This window comes from Muntiacus reevesi, chromosome 1 (genome assembly GCF_963930625.1).
Source record: "Muntiacus reevesi chromosome 1, mMunRee1.1, whole genome shotgun sequence".
In the NCBI taxonomy this organism is placed as follows: Eukaryota; Metazoa; Chordata; class Mammalia; order Artiodactyla; family Cervidae; genus Muntiacus; species Muntiacus reevesi.
The window spans coordinates 156,366,546-156,384,450 of record NC_089249.1 but is presented as its reverse complement, the minus strand read 5'-3'; the positions used below and the strand labels follow the sequence as shown (position 1 = coordinate 156,384,450).

Below are 17,905 nucleotides of genomic sequence, written 5' to 3'. Positions count from 1 at the left end.
TAGGTTCTTTACTACCAGCACCACCTGGGAAGCTATGCCATAATTTAATATGCGGTAAAAATCTATAAAATGAACTACCTAAGCACCAAAAAAAAAAAAAAAAGTGGGATCTAAATATGGTCAACTTATGAAAGCAATTTGGGCAGGGAAAAATAGATCTGGTCCATTATCTCAGATTTTATTCAATCTGCCTATCTTTATGCCATCTCAAGCGATGCTCTTGTTAAAGGCCTGCCACAGTGTTGATTTGCATTGAGCTGGCTGCAGTCAAATAAACTCCCCAGGATTCTGCCACAGGAATGGCTAGAAAGTCAAGCCTTGACTGCCCTTCCTTACCTTGATGACGAGTCCCAAAGTGAGGGTTACATCAAATTGGGTCAACTGGCTGGTTCTTGAGGGAGAGAGAGACCTAGAGGGAAAGGTGCCAAGAATGCTCAGAGGAACAGAGGAGCTGCAGGAAGTACTTTATTTGTGTTCCTCTGGGCAACAAGAACCCAGGGGAGAAGCTGTATATACAACACAACATTTGTAGCCAACTAACATGTGGAGTTTGTTTTTTTTTTAATCATTTCTGAAAAGCAATAAGCAAAGGGAGAATAAGCTTTGCTCTCAGTTTTTAACATACTTTGAAAATCTCCAATCCAAAGCAAAAGAATGCTAAACTGAAGCTTTGTGCTAAAGGCCCTATCTCCCCGGAGCCTCCCTTCCTCTCCCTATCTCCTAATCCTCATTTCCAGGAGGTCATTTTAATTAGCAGGCTGTCATGGTGACTCAGCCTGCTGCTTCACAGACAGGAAGTGAGCCGACTCCCCTGGACCCATTCATCATGCAAAGGCACTTTACTCTGTAGAAAAATGCACAATACTGAGCTTGCCCTGCCTTGGGAATTGCCACTGTTGTTGTTTTACTTTATCAACCTCACCTGCCTTGAAGTGCATCCTTTTGTCTTTTGCATCTTCTATATCTGGCAATCAGCCTCCTCCCCTCTATGGCAGATTTTTCATATCCTCTTCTTTAGTGGTCAGTTTGGATCTCAGATCCTAGGATCTAGAGATCTTAACCATGAGAGAGACCTTCTGGAATGTGCAGTTAATACTTTTTGTTTTAGGAGCTAAAGTTGCAATGAAACTACCTAGGCCATTGGGACATAGCTCTCAGGGCAGTTCTCTGAAGTTGCATGCTGGGGTTTAGGGCAGTCAGGGAGCATGCAGCTCGTAGATAAAGTGACTGTATGTCTAAGACCATTGTGACCTCAAAAATTCTGACCCATTGTTCCCAAAGGTGCATTTGTCTTTTGCTTTGTATGCGTTGATGGTATTGGTTTGGGTCAGCAAATATGGACACTGCATTTCTAAAACAGTAAACAGCTGTGGCCTAAAAGGTAGCCACCTGTAGTAACTGCACAACTTCGGACAGTGAAGGGGCTGGAAGGCACTGACTGGAGGAGGGATGTGGGTTTTCTCTTCCTTGAGGGGCTCTGTGTTGTGGAAATTAGCATCTGTACTCATCTGGTCTCAGTCTTCTATTTTGTTCCTGAGCCTTAACCTGAAGGCTCACAATTGATTTTCAAACGGTAAAAAGGAAAATCAATGATGAAATTTCTCATTCTTTCTCCTTCCCTTTCACTAGCTTATACGTTTTCTCACAGTCATTATCTTGGAAACTAGAATAGGGTGATTAATTTCATGGCCCAGCAGAAAACGCATGCTCTTGTTACCACAAGACCTCCCTGGACTCCACATCCTTAAAAAGAGTTTGAAGGGTCTTTGTGGTTCACTGAGCTCTTCTTGTCCCCTTTGCCATTGGGGTGGTTGCTGGCCGGGCCCCGCAGGAGTGGGTGCTTGTAGGAAGGGGGTTTTCCTTTCCTGCAAAGGGGGAGATAACAGAGAGAGAAGAGAGACAGCACATGTACACACTGCATTGGAATCATCTGTGTGTATGTCTATCTTCCCCAATGGACTGTGAGCCGTGAGTCCGCCACTAGACTAGGAGCAGTGGCCTCGACTGCCTCATCTAGGCATCTCAGGAACCCAGCCCAAAGCATGACTGAATGAAGGACTCTCAGATGAATGGATGGGTTGTTTCATTCTGGTTCTGGAGAAAACCTAACTGCCCTATGGTTATAATACTTCCACATTTCAACCTTGATTCTAACTCATTCTATCCTTTTCACCTTGGGATGCGAATAAACACATAGATGAGCTGTAGGTTGCCAGGGGCTTCATTCCCTTCATAACCATCATGGGCTCCAGAGTCCCTTTATATTTCTCAGCATAACCTAATTATGGAATTTCACGGTGGGTCTGTCTCTCCTACAAGCTTGGGGGCTCTCCAAAGGCAGAGATGTGTCTGTTTCACCTCTGTATCTCAGCGCTCAGCACCCAATGTAATACCTTTCACATTACTCTTCAACAGCTGTTCACTTTCTGTTCTGCTCCTGGTGGGCAGGAACCAAGTTTTATCTGTGTTTGCATTTTTCCTCATATGGGGCCTTATTTATTACATTTTGAGTAATAAATTGATGTGACAGTCATTCAAGCATTGGACTACGATTTATATGCAGTGGAAAGACTGGCCAATCCAGAAAGAACTGAACCGAATTCTCAGGCCAGGTGTATATGAGAGGTATGACCTTGAGCAAGTTATTTTTAATTCTCTGAGCTTCATTTACAAAATGAGGATAAAATATTCCAATTTCAGGGTGATGTGACGTTAAATGAGACAATACAAATAAACACGCCTAGTGTCTTCCTTTGCCTACTGTAACTTAAAAAGGCATGCTGCTAGGTGCTAGGTACGGTCCAATGGACTCTGGAGGTGACAGAGGTGAATCAGACACTGATGTCCTCAGGCTGCTTACGATTTAGTAGAGGTCATAGTTGTATAAAATAACTACACAAAATAATAAATAATAAGAACGACAACTCCAGGCAGAAAATGGTAATGGCACAAATATGGGAATCTCTTGGGCTGTTAGAGTTAGGATTCAAGAAGTGACTTCTTATAACCCATGCTGCTCTGATTCTGGAGTATCATTTCCTTCATTGCTGATGCGTCATGAATAGGGTAAGGACAAGACCAGGTGTCGGCACACAAAAGAAGCGCCTCGCCCTCAGGTAGCTCCTCAGCCAGGAAGCCTCACGGACTGAGATTCTACGCTCATGAAAGACCTTTGCTAACACAGGAAGATCATCTAGCATGGTTGAGATGCATCTAAGTCTTAGTACCCAACAAAAGCCTGGAACACACACTTGGAATGTCGTTTACAGGCAATGTGACCTTGAGGAAGTCCTTTCTCTTCCCTGGCCCCTGCTTCTTCTTTTGTAAAATAGTAGCACTCATGTCCTTCTTGCATTCTGGGTGCTGGTGAATGAGGGCTGGGGAAGAGCTTTGCCCATTACAAGGTGCCATTCACCTGTCACTGAGAGTGTGGGTCTTTACTCCCAAAGGAAGCATGGGAAACAAGATGGATTTGTTTCTTTGGGAGTGGAAGAGGATGTGCAAGCCCAGGCATGATCACAGGTGGGGTGGTCCCAGGTAGATGGCGTGCAAGGGGAGGGGGTGTGTGATAGCCAGGGAGGAGTGTGGACATGAAAAATGACTGTGGGGTCCTTACAGAGGATCCACAGCTCCAGATGGGACGGCAGAGAGAGGCATCAGCAGGCAAACCTCTCACCTACGCGCCCCACAGAGCTACTCTTCTTCCTACAGGGCCCTCTTGCACCTATCTGGACTCCCTCCTTTGGAAAGCCGACTCCCCAGAAAATAAGCTGCACCCCTCCCCTGGTTCCCACAGCACTTTGGGCCTCATCTCTCAGCATGCCATTTTCTGGGGAGTTATCTGCCCAGCTGTTTTTCTCATAGGACTGTTAGTTTGATGCATCTGATTTCTCTCCATGAGTCCTGAATAGTATGAAGTATGGCTTGAGGATTGTTCGATGAGTTAAATGAACTGTTAGTCCCATCTTTACCATCTCTACTGTCCTCAGCATTCAGGCCTGCCATTACCTTAGAATGTGCCTTTTCAGCTTCTGCTTGTTGCCTTCTATGCCCTTTCCCTCCAACCTGGAATGCCTCCCTCTCCTCCATTTCATCCATTTGAATTCTACATGTCCTTGAAAACCAAGTTTAAGCCCCACTTCCTCCATGAAGCCTTCCTGGGATACTCCTGATGGCTGCCAAATGCTCATCAGTAGTTGGGGGAGAGTAATTTCTGGTTGGGTCTCACATTTCTATAACACGAAGGGGTTGAAGTGGATGATTCTTAGAGGATGCTTCAGTTCTACCATTTCATAACTCATATATTCAGAGCTTATGGAGGACGTACTCCCAACTAGGCCTTGAATGTGCACTGAGGCCCTTAAACAGTTCCTTAGGGAGCAATCCATCTAGTGGTGGGGTCAGACACACAAAGATGCTATGACAATACGCTATGGGATGTACTCTGCACACATGTGTGCTAAATGCAGTTAGGGGTTCAGCAGAGAGAAGGAGGTCTATCTCCAGTGGAGAACAAGGACCAAGAAACAGGTGCGATATCCAGACTGGGCTTTGAAAGATAAGCTGGCATTCTCCATCTAGAGCCGGACAGGGAGAACATTCCAGGAAGAGGGAAAAGGATGAACATGGAGCAATGACTTACTTACTTGGGATATAAAGTGGTAGAAAGCAGGTAGGGTGGAGATGATGCTCGCAGCGAAAGGTGTGTGCTAGGAAGCTGCATATGAAGTTTTCCATGTAGGCCAGGGCTTTGACCAGCAAGAGGAGGAATTGAAGCATTACTGAAGGTAGTGGGGAACCATGGAGGCTTTTGAAAGAGGGCACGAGGTGCTAGGTAGCTGAGCACATTTATACATTGCTCGGTATTGTTTGTTATCTTTGCATGCGGACATGCCTTCTCCTCTGTGAATCTGGGCTCCTGATGGGCAAACGTTATTTATGTTCCCCCAGCATCAAGTTCAGGGCTCCAGTGAGATGCAGAGCTGATGATTCCCACCCCTCCCCCTACACACAGACACACATCCAAACCCCACCATGGAGGTAGCCCTTTGCTGTCACTGAGCCCAAGCCCGCCTCACACTCAGAGGCCTGCCCGCCCTCTGTGCTCACGGTTCATCTCCCCACAGAGGCTCACCTGGCCTGTTCATTTTCCTTGTCTAATTTGTATCCACTTTGATGGGACATTTTGTGTCCCTGTGGTTGAGATAAGTGTGGGGGTCTCAGTTCTGGTCATCGATGGCATGTCCCTGAGCCTGCACTCACATCTTGTCCCTCTCCCCTTCAGGGACCTCCCCAGGGATGCTGACAGGCTCCTACTAGCACATGGGTAGAAACTGACACAGTATAATTATCCATCGAGATGGGAGAAAACAAAGATTAATTCTAAATCAAAACATGTAATTTGCCTTTGAAACTAGAACTGCTCTTTCATGTATGTATTCAATGCTTGGGTGGAAAATAATACAAAAATGGGGACCTAGTCAAGTCCCAAATCAGAGCTGTGTATCCTCCTGAGATTCATGTTTTCAAGAGTTGCTGACAAATTGAGAACTAAGTGATATTCAAAGTTTGATGAGGGAGAGATGTGGGGATTGGAGAGGGTGTTTATTCTATTTTTCTTAGATGAAGGGTGGGTGCTTTTACTGTGAGTCCTCAAGGCTATGGACTCTGAGGAGGGAGTCCTTCAGCTCTTCTCTAATGAGGGTTCCAAAGCTCAGCGCAATGGGGGTCCCATGAGCAGGGCCCTGAACTCCCCTGTAAACTTTAGGCCCAGTTTCAGGGTCCTGCCTCCCCCATCTTGAAGAACTCTTCACTAACTGATGCTCAGAACATGAGGCTGGGGATCGGGATGGTGGGGCCTGGCTACCTAGCCCTGCGTGTGGCCAGTCCTGCCCACTCCCAGGGCCTTGGACGCTGTATCTGCACAGTGATGATCGTTACTCTTGCTGATGTCAGCACTGACAGTGCAACATGCAGAACAAAGTGGGAAATGATCAAGTTAATTTTATTCAGGCTGACAGAGGACCTGAAAGAGATAATCCCCAAACTAACTTGTAAATGAGATTCTATGAATTCTTTTGAGTTTATAAAAGTGAAGTCGCTCAGTCATGTCTGACTCTTTGTGACCCCAGGGAGTAGCCTGCCAGGCTCCTCCATCCATGGGATTTTCTGGGCAAGAATACTGGAGTGGGTTGCCACTTCCTTCTCCAAGTGATCTTCCCAACTCAGGGATCGAACCTTGGTCTTCTGCACTGCAGGCAGATTCTTTTCCGTCTGAGCCACCAGGGAAGCCCCCAGATGCTCCTTCTAAAGGCTAATCCACCAGGATGGGGGTGAACACCTGAGGCAGAGCACGAGTTTATAACACTTTAAAATTTTAAGACCTTAACCCATCAAGAATGACTTCTAAGGATGAACTGAGCACCTTCATCTAGAGGTGAGCGCCTCAAAGTCAGGGTTATGCTTTAATCATTTATTCATTCAAGCGTCCCCTTCCCCACTGGGGACCTGGCATAAAGTGTTGTTGTCCTAAGTGAATGAATGTAAGGATATATACATGAAAGCATGCTCCATACAGCTTAGGCACTGTGGGAGAACAGAGAAGGAAAAGAGCTGCTGTAATCCACTCTGATGGGGGTGAACACCTGAGACAGAGTACACTGTGGAGCAGTGTACTCCACTCCTCGTGGAGCTGGGGCTCAGAGAGGAGGGACTCCCAACTTGATGGGATGTGGCTTCTGAGAGATCATCCAGCCCAACTAGATAAATCCAGGGACTTGCCTGAGGCTTTGATGAGCTGTCTGGAAATCTGGGCCTGTGGCACAGAAGCCCCAGGAGATGGAAGCATTCATTGAGCACCTCCTGGCTACCAGGCACCAGACCATGCTTGTATCTAATCTTTAAAACCACCCTTAGAGGTTGCTGTTATTATCCTCACTTTAGGAAGGCAGAAAGAGGTTTCACAAAGCCAAGATATCTGTCTCACATCCCACCAGCTTGAGACAGAGTTTGAACCTACACTGACAGTGAGAAATGCTTCCTGCTGGAGGTAGAGCTTAGCTGGACTTCAGTCCAGCTTTGGAATAATAAACACCCAGGATCAAATCCTGCCTCTACAAAATGGCTTTGACCTCAGGAAATTTTCTTTACCTTTCTGGGCTTCCTTTTCCTCATTTGTAGTATGACAAAGAAATTATCTATGAGGAATGAATAAGACCATGTACAAAAAGTACTTGGCTCAGTAAATAACAGTGATTAACATTGTTTTTGTTAATAACAGATTCAGGAGGAAGGTGCATCAGTACAAAGGCCCTGAGACAGCAAAGCATTTGGGCAAGGTCATGCGCAAGGTCAGTGGGAAGATTTGGTTTGGCAGGAATCTTTTAAGTTGATACCATTAAGTCCTTCAAGGAGGCTGGACCACTAGGCAAGCAGGAGATGAGGTCAAGGGGTAGGGTGAGGCCAGCACATCCCAGATGCCACTGGGTGTCCCTGCCCAAATGCTCACTGGGCTCATAGCCAGCAGGTATGGGAATGCCCAGCACTCTGGGCTCTGGTCCAGCGCTCGGGAAGGACATTCATTACCTGACCTTCTCTCTTCAGCAGCCCAAAAAGCTGACCACGGCAGAGGACCTGAGGCGAAGCTTCTTAGGGCCGTGTCCTCTAAGCACTGGGCCTTTGCATCTTGACAGCAGGGGACTATCATATGTACAGGGTACATACATGCCTGGCACTGTGCAGGGTTCTCTAACATCTCTTAATAGTCTTCTAAGTGAGAATCACTGTCCCCACTTTACAGACGAGGAAACTGAAGGATCAGAGACCTTATGAGACCTGATGATACAGGAATCCTAGAGGGTGAGCTGTCGGATGGAGTGGCACATGGATATACCCAGACCAACTTGGAAGAGTGGCTGAACTCAGCCTCCCAGCAACTCCCAGTCCTGTGGGTTCCCATGTTAGATCCAGAAATGTGACCACTCCCTCACTGTCTCACCCCATAATGATACCCCCAACTCGGCAAACTGCGCTGTGAAGCTTTTCGGCCACTACAGTCTCTGTGGCAGGGCTGGGATCATCTTTCCCATACTACCCAGGGCCAGACAGAGGCTAAAGGAAGCTGCCCCTGAACAAGAAGCCAGTTAAGCAGGACACGAGCTCTGCCTAGCACTTACCGCAGCCTCGGCATGGGGATCGCCACTTTCTCGACCATGGGGTTCAGCCGGTAATAATCCAAAAATGTTCTCGCCACATTCCGCCCCAGCTTCATATCTGCAAGGGTGGGTGTTAAGGAGCAACTCTGGACTAGTAAGAAAAATGACAACGGTAACAAAACAGTATCACTGCTCACTCTTCTATGTGTTGTATGTACTGTCTTTTTGATTTTCACAAATCCTTAAATATTAGATACTATTATTTGTCTTTTTTCCCAGGTGAGAAAATTGAGATGCAGAGAAGTTCAACAATGTGTTCAAGGTCATAGAGCCTGGAAGGAGTCTTACTCTGAAGCCTGTGTTTAGAGATTTTAGAATCTACTGCATCCTTTTGGGAATCACTGGGCTTCCATGGTCTGCCAATCAGGTGACTCAGGGGGAGGCAGATAAGCAAGACCCAAGGGCAAGATACCTTTTGTTGTATAGAGACCAGGGCCTGCTTGACCTTCAGGGATTAGTCATCTACCTTGGTAACCTTGGGGACAATGATAAAACCTTATCACCCTAAATAGTATCCCTGGTCCACCTTGAAGTCTACCAATAATGAATCCTTAGGGTAAGTACTTGTGACCTATTAAATACAAGCTCCCCAGGGAAGGGGAAAGGGTCAATTCCATATTGACCAGTAACACTTTAGTATAAATTTGCACAACAGTCATCTATTCGACAACATAGGACATAGGTTCTGTGCATTATAGTTCACATCTCTGGACCTTCACGTGAGCGATTTCCTCTGCCTCACTTTTCTTCAGCTAATTTGTAACTGTCAGTTTTTCAGTTAGGTGATGTCTCTTTAGTAAGGCACAATGCTCTTCTCCCAGGTCTATGAGTGGTGCCCTTGCCCTCTGCTCCTGTGGCTTCTGAACTGACTTCATTCAAAGCACTAATCTTTTACCTCATGTCCCCCAGCTCTGAATATCCAAACCATCACCAACTCTTACCCAGGGGAACGTCTTTGTCTTTAGTTGGTCCACTTTTCCCCAGGCCCCTGCTGTCTTCCTAGAAAAGGCCAGCATCATCTTTTCCTTGAATTGCTGTCATCCTGTCCTAATGGCCTCCCAGCCACGAGGCTGCCTGCTTCTGCTCCACCAAGTTGCTGGTGGGATGGGGTGAAAGGGCAGTTGTTCTAAAGCACAGATCTGCCCACATCATCCAACTGAGAAAAACCTTTCAGTGGCTCCCAATTGCTTTTAAAATTCAAATTTGGAACTTGATTTACTGGGTCCTCTGTAATTGGGTCTCAGCTTTGTGCTTGCTGCCTTCTGCCTTCCACCCCTCAGCCTTTACATTCCAGTGATACTGAGCTTCTTTCACCTCCAGGCCTTTGCCCATTCCACTCCATCTTCCCAGACCACTCTCCCCTTTGCCCACAGGCCTTAAAGGGCCAACACACCTTCTCAGTCTCCAGACACCGCCGTTTAGTCGTCACTTCACTGGGAACATCTCGGCCACTACTCCATCTGGGGTCATGGAGCTGGGCCAGCATATGCGAAACAGTCAAGCAAGTTCTCACCCCTCACCTCGAGGTGTCTCCAGGCTGGGTTCGGACATGGCCCTGCACATGAACATCATGAACAGCTGCATTTATGGAGCACTTGCTATGTACCTGGTACTACACTGACCCTTTTCTAACATGTCATTTCAAACAACCCAGGGAGGAAGGCATTCCCATCTCCCTTTTGCTTTTGGAAGTTGAGAAACCTGTCCAAAGCTAAAAAACTGCCAATGGTAGACTTGAGACTCCAATCTGGGACTTTCTGATTCCAGAACCGTGAACTTTCTGGCACTCTGGGCTGTTGCCCAACTGGAAGGCACCTTTTCTGTCAAGGGCTGAGGCATCCCAGGGCAGTGCCTGGTGGGAGAAGGGGAAACACCAGATGAGCTGCTTACGACAGTGAGATGTGCTGCAGGTTTGCTGTGCTCTCAGCTGCCACCTGCTTTCTTCCTCTGCTTGTGACCGCCATTCTCTGTCCCCTTCTTTAAAAAGTTCACAAGCTGATGTTGGGCCTGGGCTTTCTGACCAGCAGACCCCAGAGGCAGTCTCACTGCCAGGGCCTGCAGAGGTGGCTGGCTGCCTCAGTTCAGTCAGGCTCTAGTTGGCTTGAGGAAACTGAATAACCACTGTGTGTGCTGACAGTAAGAGCTACAGGGGCGCAGAGGGAGGGAGAGGTCCCTGTGGACCAGGCTAAAAGGCTGCAGCAGAAGTTCTGGAATCAAATGCATCTCGTTCGAACCCTGGCTTGGCCACATGTTGTGTGTGGCTGATGGTAGTTTCCAAAGATGTCTGCAAAATGTCTTCCATCTCACATCCCGTGATGTGATCTTGACACTCCTTCCACCGAGAGGTAGAGTCTGCATCCTCTCTCTTTGAATCCGGGAGGGCTTATAACTTACTTGCTACCTAAGGAATGGCAGGAGTGACACTGTGGGACTTCTGTTGAGAGTTCAGAAAAGCAGGGCTGACTCTCACCTTGCCTGCCGGAATGCCCCAGCTGGGGTTCTGAACCTCTGGGCGAGCAGTCTGACTGCCCGAGGCCATCCTGCTGTGAAGAATCCTGAAACCAGCTCACAGAGGGTCTGCAGGCAGAGGCCCTGAGACTTTGGGGAAAGGCTACTTTGGAGAGGGACTCCTGGCCAGCCTACAGTCCCTCCAGCACTCTGCCGCTCCAGCTCCAGCCAGCATCTCACTGCTACTGCATCAAAGATGCCAAGCCAGACCTACTCAGCCCAACCCTTCCTAAATTTCTGACCCACAGAAAACAAGAGAGAATAACTATGGTTTTAAACATTAACTTTGGGGAAATTCGTTCTGCAGCAGAGGAGAGCAAGAACACCGTGTGACCTTGCAGAAGTTCTCCCATCTCCCTGAACCCTCTTTCCTCACCCGTAAAACATGAATAACAGTGCCCGCCTTGCAGGGTTGTGGTGGTGAGATAAGCAACCAACCCATGGATGCTGACTAAGTAAGCGCATGAATGTGGCCAGAGGGAAGCCTGAACTCTTCCTCCAGGCCTGCAGTGACAGCCAGACTCACTCAGCCCTGGAGCAACCCTAGGAGATTTCCCTGTAGGTCAACTCTCCCGAGCTCTACAAGGCAGAGGAGTTGGGCTATTGCAGTCAAATGCCCCACTGTGAGGTGTTGATCATTTCAGACAAGCTCTGTTTAAAAGACAGTGTTTTAAAGGTGGAAATTGTCTGAGACAACCCTTTTTCTTTCCAACACTATTACATATTCGCTAAGCCTTGAGAGCCTCGCTCCAGGTTATTTACTGCACTGGCCCTGCTGGAGCCAAGAAATGGGACGTGGGTGGGAGGAGGGAAGAGATTGATTGAACATTTTCAATTAAAACAGGCTGTCTTTGAACAAAGATTTAAGATCCAGGCAAGGAGAAAGCAATAACTCTCTTGGCTGGAACCTTCTCCAATATACTGCAGAATTAAGAGAGAAAAAAATGGGGGTGAAAACTCCCAACTCTTCACAGACAACAAAAACCTCAGAACGGCCTATAAGTTCAAAATGTCATTCTCCTGAGAGTCTTCTGTTGCTCCTGATGGGTTTCTAGCCAAGGGTAGGAGCAGACATCAGGGGGGATCAGGACCCTCGAATCAGAGGAACAGGAGTTGGCTGGAGTTGTCCAAAACTCAGACTGACTAGGTGACTTTAAAGTAAAGGGGGGTGTCAATGCTCCAGTACATGGTGGGACCCTTTAACAAGTAATGAGGGTTGGCTTATTCACATTCACTCATTCATTCATTTGTTTATTCATTCATTCTAATTTTGGGGGTTCCTCCCATGTGTGTATTGCTATGAAGAAGGGCTGAGACTAGGTTAGATAAAGAAGAATTAGACCCAGTCTAGAAGAGGCAAAGACTCTGGTGCTGGGAAAGATTGAGGGCAAGAGCAGAAATGGGTGGCAGAGGATGAGATGGCTAGATGATATCACTGATTCAAAGGACATGAGTCTGAACAAACTCCAGGAGATAGTGAAGGACAGGGAAGCCTGGCATGCTGCAGTTCATGGGGTGGCAAAGAGTCGGACATGACTTAGTGACTGAACAACAACAAGAAGGCGAAACTAACATATCCCAAATAACTACATTACCAAACAAGCTGTTGCATTGTCACCTTCACAAAAGCAATTGCCATTTTTTCTAGCACACCCTGTGCACCGTACAGTGTAGTTATTTACTATCGACAATCCCCACTGCATCCCTGCAAGGCCAAAGCATAATTTGACACATGTTTTATAGGAAACTGAAAAAAGGAGAGTTTGCATAATTGACCCAGAGTCTCGTGGCTAGAAAGTGATAGCAGTGGCATATGAACCTGAGTGTCTTTTTAACACCATGCATGTTTTCTCCTTTCATGAGTGTGGTCATAAATTCAAACACAAATTCCGTGGGCATATGGCAGATTTAATTCCAAGTGGAGGAACTGTGAAAGGCTTCAAGGAAGTAGGCTATAACAAACATTTGGAGGACAAAGACAAATCTGAAATGGGGAGGAAGAGATAAATGAGCATCAGTACAAGTGGGGAGTGTGGCTGTGGTCCATGATTCTGTGTTAGAAATAAGTCAGAGAAGGGCCCATAGGCCCAAGGAGCTAAAGTGTAGAGGGGAGGTAGGGCTGCAATGGATAGGCTGGTGACAGATTAGAGAAGGCGCTGAATGTCAAATTAAGGAATTTAAACTTCTATTCTGTCGGCAATAAAAACCAGAGTGTATCTATGGTTGTATCCATCATCTGTTCACTCAATACACAGTTGTTGATCATCTAGTATATTCAACTTCTCTAGAAGGCATGGGATATACTTTGCTTAAAAACAAACAAAAAACAACAAACCAAGACAACAGCTCTTAAATCTATAAGCAGAAACAGTAACAAAAGAATAAAAAAAATCCTAAATAAATACATAATTGTGATTTTAATAGTGCTAGGAAGAAAACGCATGAAGTCTATAACTGAGGGCAATGTGGGTGCTGCCTTAGAGAGGGGGTGTGGGCAGGCCTCTGCAAACTGAGAGTGGGCAGTGGGCAAGCATCTATGAAGGAGGAAGGGTGGGTGGGAACAGTCCTTGGGTGGGAAAGAGGGGCTGAAAGAGGGCTGGTGTGAAGAGGCAGGCAGGGGCTAGATACTGTGGCACCTTATTCTGGGTCACCTGAAGGAATCTGGATTTTCTGAGTGGATGGGAAGAGTCTAAGTGAATGAAGAATTTTAGGCAGGAAAATGAGATGATCTGATTTATAATTTTAAAAGGTCATTGTTTTGCTAAAAAATAAGAAAGCAAGAGTGGGAGCAAGCACATTAGCCCAGTGACTACAGTGATGGTCCAAGGGCAAGAGGGGAACCCTAGAACAGGACAAAGACAGTAGAGATGGAAGATATGTCCTGGGGGGAGTAACTAGCAGGACCTGCTGACAGACTGGACGTGGAGCCTGAGAGAGAAGATGGAATGAAGGGTGGTAGCTGGGTAGGTGGCGATGCTGGGCGTTGGAATATGAAAAACTGAGGGAAGAAAAAGACTCAGGGGAGAGGTTAGGAGTTCAGCCTGACTTCAAGATGCTTATGAGACATTGGGAACCCCGATTCCGAGTCAGCAATATGAAAAGGTCAGATAATGGAAATGGTTTCTGAACCATCAGCTCTTTGGGACTACTCATGCCACGAATGCTTGCTGACTGCGTGGTCTGTCCCCTACTGCTCACTCTCTACCCTCTCACCCCTGGCTCTCGGAAGGCATCTTCAAGGTCCCTGGGAGAATGGCAGTGACTGAAGGGCCCTCTGTCCTCATGTCTCAGGGCCTTGGATCTGGAGCATTGAATGAGCCCATAAATGGGAATCAAGAGACCAATCTGGTTTCAACCAGTAACTTGTCATGGGATCTCAGCCATTTCCTTTCTCTGGGCTTAACTTTGCTGTGGGTAACATGTATACTCTCTCAAGTTCTTTCCAGGGTTAACAAAATACAGTCAAGCAAAATTATCAGCACCATAAGCTTTTTAAAAATCCCATCCTCGTTCTTTCACTCAACAAATATTTATCGAGAACCTACCTACTATTTGCCAGGTGAGTTTTAGGTGCTTGGCACAGCAAACAAAACCGACCAAGATCCCTGTCTTCATCAAACTTACACTCTAGGTACTGGGGACAAACTGTGACTCTAGTACATTCATACGTTATCAAGATGCCAGAGAGTGTTGAGTGCCATGAAGTAAAGATAAGCAAAGGGCAAGGGGATGCTGGGAGAAAGGTGGCAGATCAGAGCAGAAAGCAGAGTGGTCAGAGAAGTCCTCTTTGATGAAGTGGGGCTTCAGTGGGCTTGGAGGAGGTGGGGGAGCTGGACAGCATGGAGGATGAGTGACCTTCCTTGTCTGAATAGGACCTCTGACCAGTCACTTCCTAACTGGGCTCCTGCTAAGTCCAGCTCAATCCCACCACTGGGGATAATAGTCAACCTTGGGCATGGGTTCTCCCTGGTAGGATTCAGGAGCATCTCCTTCTTGTCATGTGGCAGTTTCCTGGCTGATTGAAGGTCCTCCCACCTCCCAGGGCAAAGCCAGAGGGGACGCCTCTCACATCTTCCCACCTGACCTGTGAACTTCCCTGGCCTGCTCCTTCCCAGACCCTCATTTCTGAAGCTACCTCCATACTTCTCTCTCCCTGCAGCACTTCCAGAACCACCAGTGAGCACTTGTAGCCTTCCCGCCCTGCTCTGCAGGGAGCTAAGGACAAGCCCCACTCAACAGATGCCATATTTTGCTGCTTCTCTCCTCACAGTTGTGTGCTGCAGGATCTGATTGCTATCTCCATTTTGCAGATGAAAAATCAGAAGGAACATGTCCATTGAGGCTCATCAGATACTAGCACAAAGAGGACCGAAGCTCATTCATTCACTCCTTCATTCATTTACTCAGATATTATTCATTAAATGCCTTCTACGTGCCAGACACAATTCTAGAACCTATATTACAGTGACAAGAAAAACAGACACAGTCCCTGTCCTCATGAAGGTCTTTCTTTGCCATCATCCAGCCTCCAAATATGAAAATTTAACTCCTACCTGCTCCCTGCTGGGAAACCCCCACCTAGAATTCTTTCTCTGTTCACACTCCCACCCACGCCAGCAACAGATGATCGTCGTTAAGGGGACTGATTAATTCTGCAGAGGAGTAGGCCAAGGAAAAGTGATCCCTCTTTGGTAAGGCTGACAGCACTGCTGGAATGTGAAGAGGCAACTGTCCAGGAGCCTCTAGGTAAAGCCAGAAGAACAATGTGATATGAATGATCTTTTGTGTCTGCCTCCCTCACCCATCCTCCCACGGCGTCGGACAGGTGCGCGACTAAACAGATGAATCTGTCTCTCAGGTGCAGTGTGGAGGCTGCAGATGTAATTGCAGAGTCCACTCCAATCACAGCCAACTTCTGAGGCACCTCCTGAGGTAAGGAGTCTGGCAGAAAAAGACAAGGGAGACACAGTGGAGGGGAGGAAGAGACAGAGAAAGATGCAAACAGACAGGAAGGTACAGAGACAAATGGGTCAGGGTGGAGCAGAAAGATAAGTGAGGAGAGAAAGCTCATCAGAGGGGAGAGAGAAAGTCAAACTTGAAAATGAGAGAAAGGACTGAAGGGCAGAGAGAGAGAGAGAAACCTGGGAAGTAGATGACAGAGTGAATCAAACAGAGAGAGAGAGAGTGGGAGAGAGATGCAACTGTAGACAGGAAGGGTGAGAGATGGAGGGGAAGGGAGGAAGGCAGAGGATGAGATAGAAAGAGACAAAAGGAGAAATGCAAGCTTAAGAGGTGAAGACAGTAAATGAGATGCAGCAAGACTGAAAAGTACAGGCAGGAACAGAGAAAGAGAGGCAGAGAAGGACCGAGAGAACGAAGGGAAAGGCTGATGGATGGGAAGGAAGACCTCCTCTTTGATAAGTGAGGTGCAGCTCAAAAGGGTAAGGTATATTCTGAGAGGCTCATTTCAGAGAAGAGGGCACAGGTATAAATGGTGGAGAGGTGTCCAGGTCACTAAAGGACGCTGGATGTTGGGAATAGCTGTGAGGCTGTATATATGTTTTCCAATTGCCACTGCAACAAAGCACCACATACTTAGTAGCTTAAAACAAAAGAAATTCAGTGTCTCACAGTTTGGAGGCCAGGAGACTGAAACCCATTTCAGTGGGCCAAAGTCAAGGTGTTAATATGTCCACACTCCCTTTGGAGGCTCTATGGGAGAAACGGTTCTGGCCTCTCCTGGCCTCTGGTGGCTGCCGGCATTCCTTAGCTTGTGACCACATCACTCCAGTCTCTATGATCACATCTCCCTCTGCCTTCCTCTTAAAAGGATATATGTGATTGCATATAGGGCCCACCCAGATAACCCAGGACCATCTCCCACCCCAAGATCCTTAACAATGACATCTGCAGAAGTCCTCTTTCTACATAAGGTAACATTTATATCTCTAGGTTCCAGGGTTTGGTATCTGGGCCTTTTGGGGGTGGGGGGGTGCGGTTTGCATGCTCCCTGGGTTCATCTTATTGGCAAGAGCTGAGGATGAAGACTCTGTCAGTGTCAGAAGTGGAACCCTGGCTCTGTGCTGGGTGCTCAACCCACCCATATGACATGCAGCGTCACTCAAAGTTGCCCAGCACCTCCCACATAAGCAGTAAGTGGATTTCTAGGATTTGGACCCAGGTAAGTCTAACTCCAGGGCCCTTTTTATTTGCATTATCTGTGACCTCTCAAGGGCAGGGAGTACTTGTACTGGACCCTGTGCTGCTTAGCTGACTTCTTAAACGTGTTGTAAACCTGCCACCACTCTTCCTATAGTTCAGACCCTTATTTCTTATCTGAACAATCGCTTTAGCCTCCTAGTTGGTCTTCTTGCCTTCCGTTTCTCCCCATTTTCATGGAGAGTGACATTCTCACAGTTGTAACCTCATCATTACCTGACTTACAACCCTACACTGATTCCTGTACAAGACCTAAACCCTGAAATCTGGCATTCCCAGCTTTCCATGAACTGGCCTAAGCCTTGTCTCTCGACACTGTGTCCTGTGATACCATTAAATGTGGGTTTTAGCATCTCAAAGCATTGGTTTTAATCTTGGATGCTTGGGCAAGCTACTTACCTTCTCTGAGCCTCAGTTTTCTCATCTCTGAAATGACCTACTTCACAGTATAATTGTACTGATTAGAAACTATATACCCAAAGCACCCAATACAAGGCTGCCATGTAGCAGCTTTCAAAATTATCATTATTTATAGGCCTGTCATTGCCAACAAAGCATGAGGTCTTTAAGGACAAGGGTGAGTCAGTTTCAAATTTGTTTCCAGAGTCATTTAACAAAAGTTAGACCTATGAACAGAGGCAGGGAGAAGACAAACAAGCCAAAAAGACAAGATTAAGGAAGGAGCAAAAGAAGGACAGAGAGACAGAGGGACAGAGAGATGAAAAAAATTATTTTAAAACTTCTACGTTTGGGGGTTTCCCTGGTAGTCCAGTGACTAACGCTCTCAACTCAGGGGGCCCAGATCTGGTTGGGGAACTAGATCCCACATGCCTCAACTAAGAGTTCGCATACTGCAGAATAGAATTAGAAATATTTGTAAAGCAAAACTGATGTGATTTGAGGGTTGAATATAGGGTGCTTGCAGAAGGCTAGATTAGGAAAGGGGTCAAAGCTAGCTCACCAGG

The 17,905-nt window shown here is 46.9% G+C and overlaps 1 protein-coding gene across 1 annotated transcript in view; it reads right to left on the bottom strand.

Annotated features, from left to right (window-relative positions):
* Nucleotides 1–1,744: 1,744 nt before the first annotated feature.
* AGBL4 (AGBL carboxypeptidase 4) overlaps nt 1,745–17,905 on the bottom strand; it is a 1,390,412-nt gene continuing 1,374,251 nt past the window's right edge. Inside the window, exons 13-14 of the mRNA XM_065910427.1 lie at nt 8,175–8,271; nt 1,745–1,865 (exon numbers count right to left, since the gene is read on the bottom strand). Of these exons, the coding sequence (XP_065766499.1) occupies nt 1,745–1,865; nt 8,175–8,271 (218 nt within the window). The remainder of the gene's footprint in view (nt 1,866–8,174; nt 8,272–17,905) is intronic.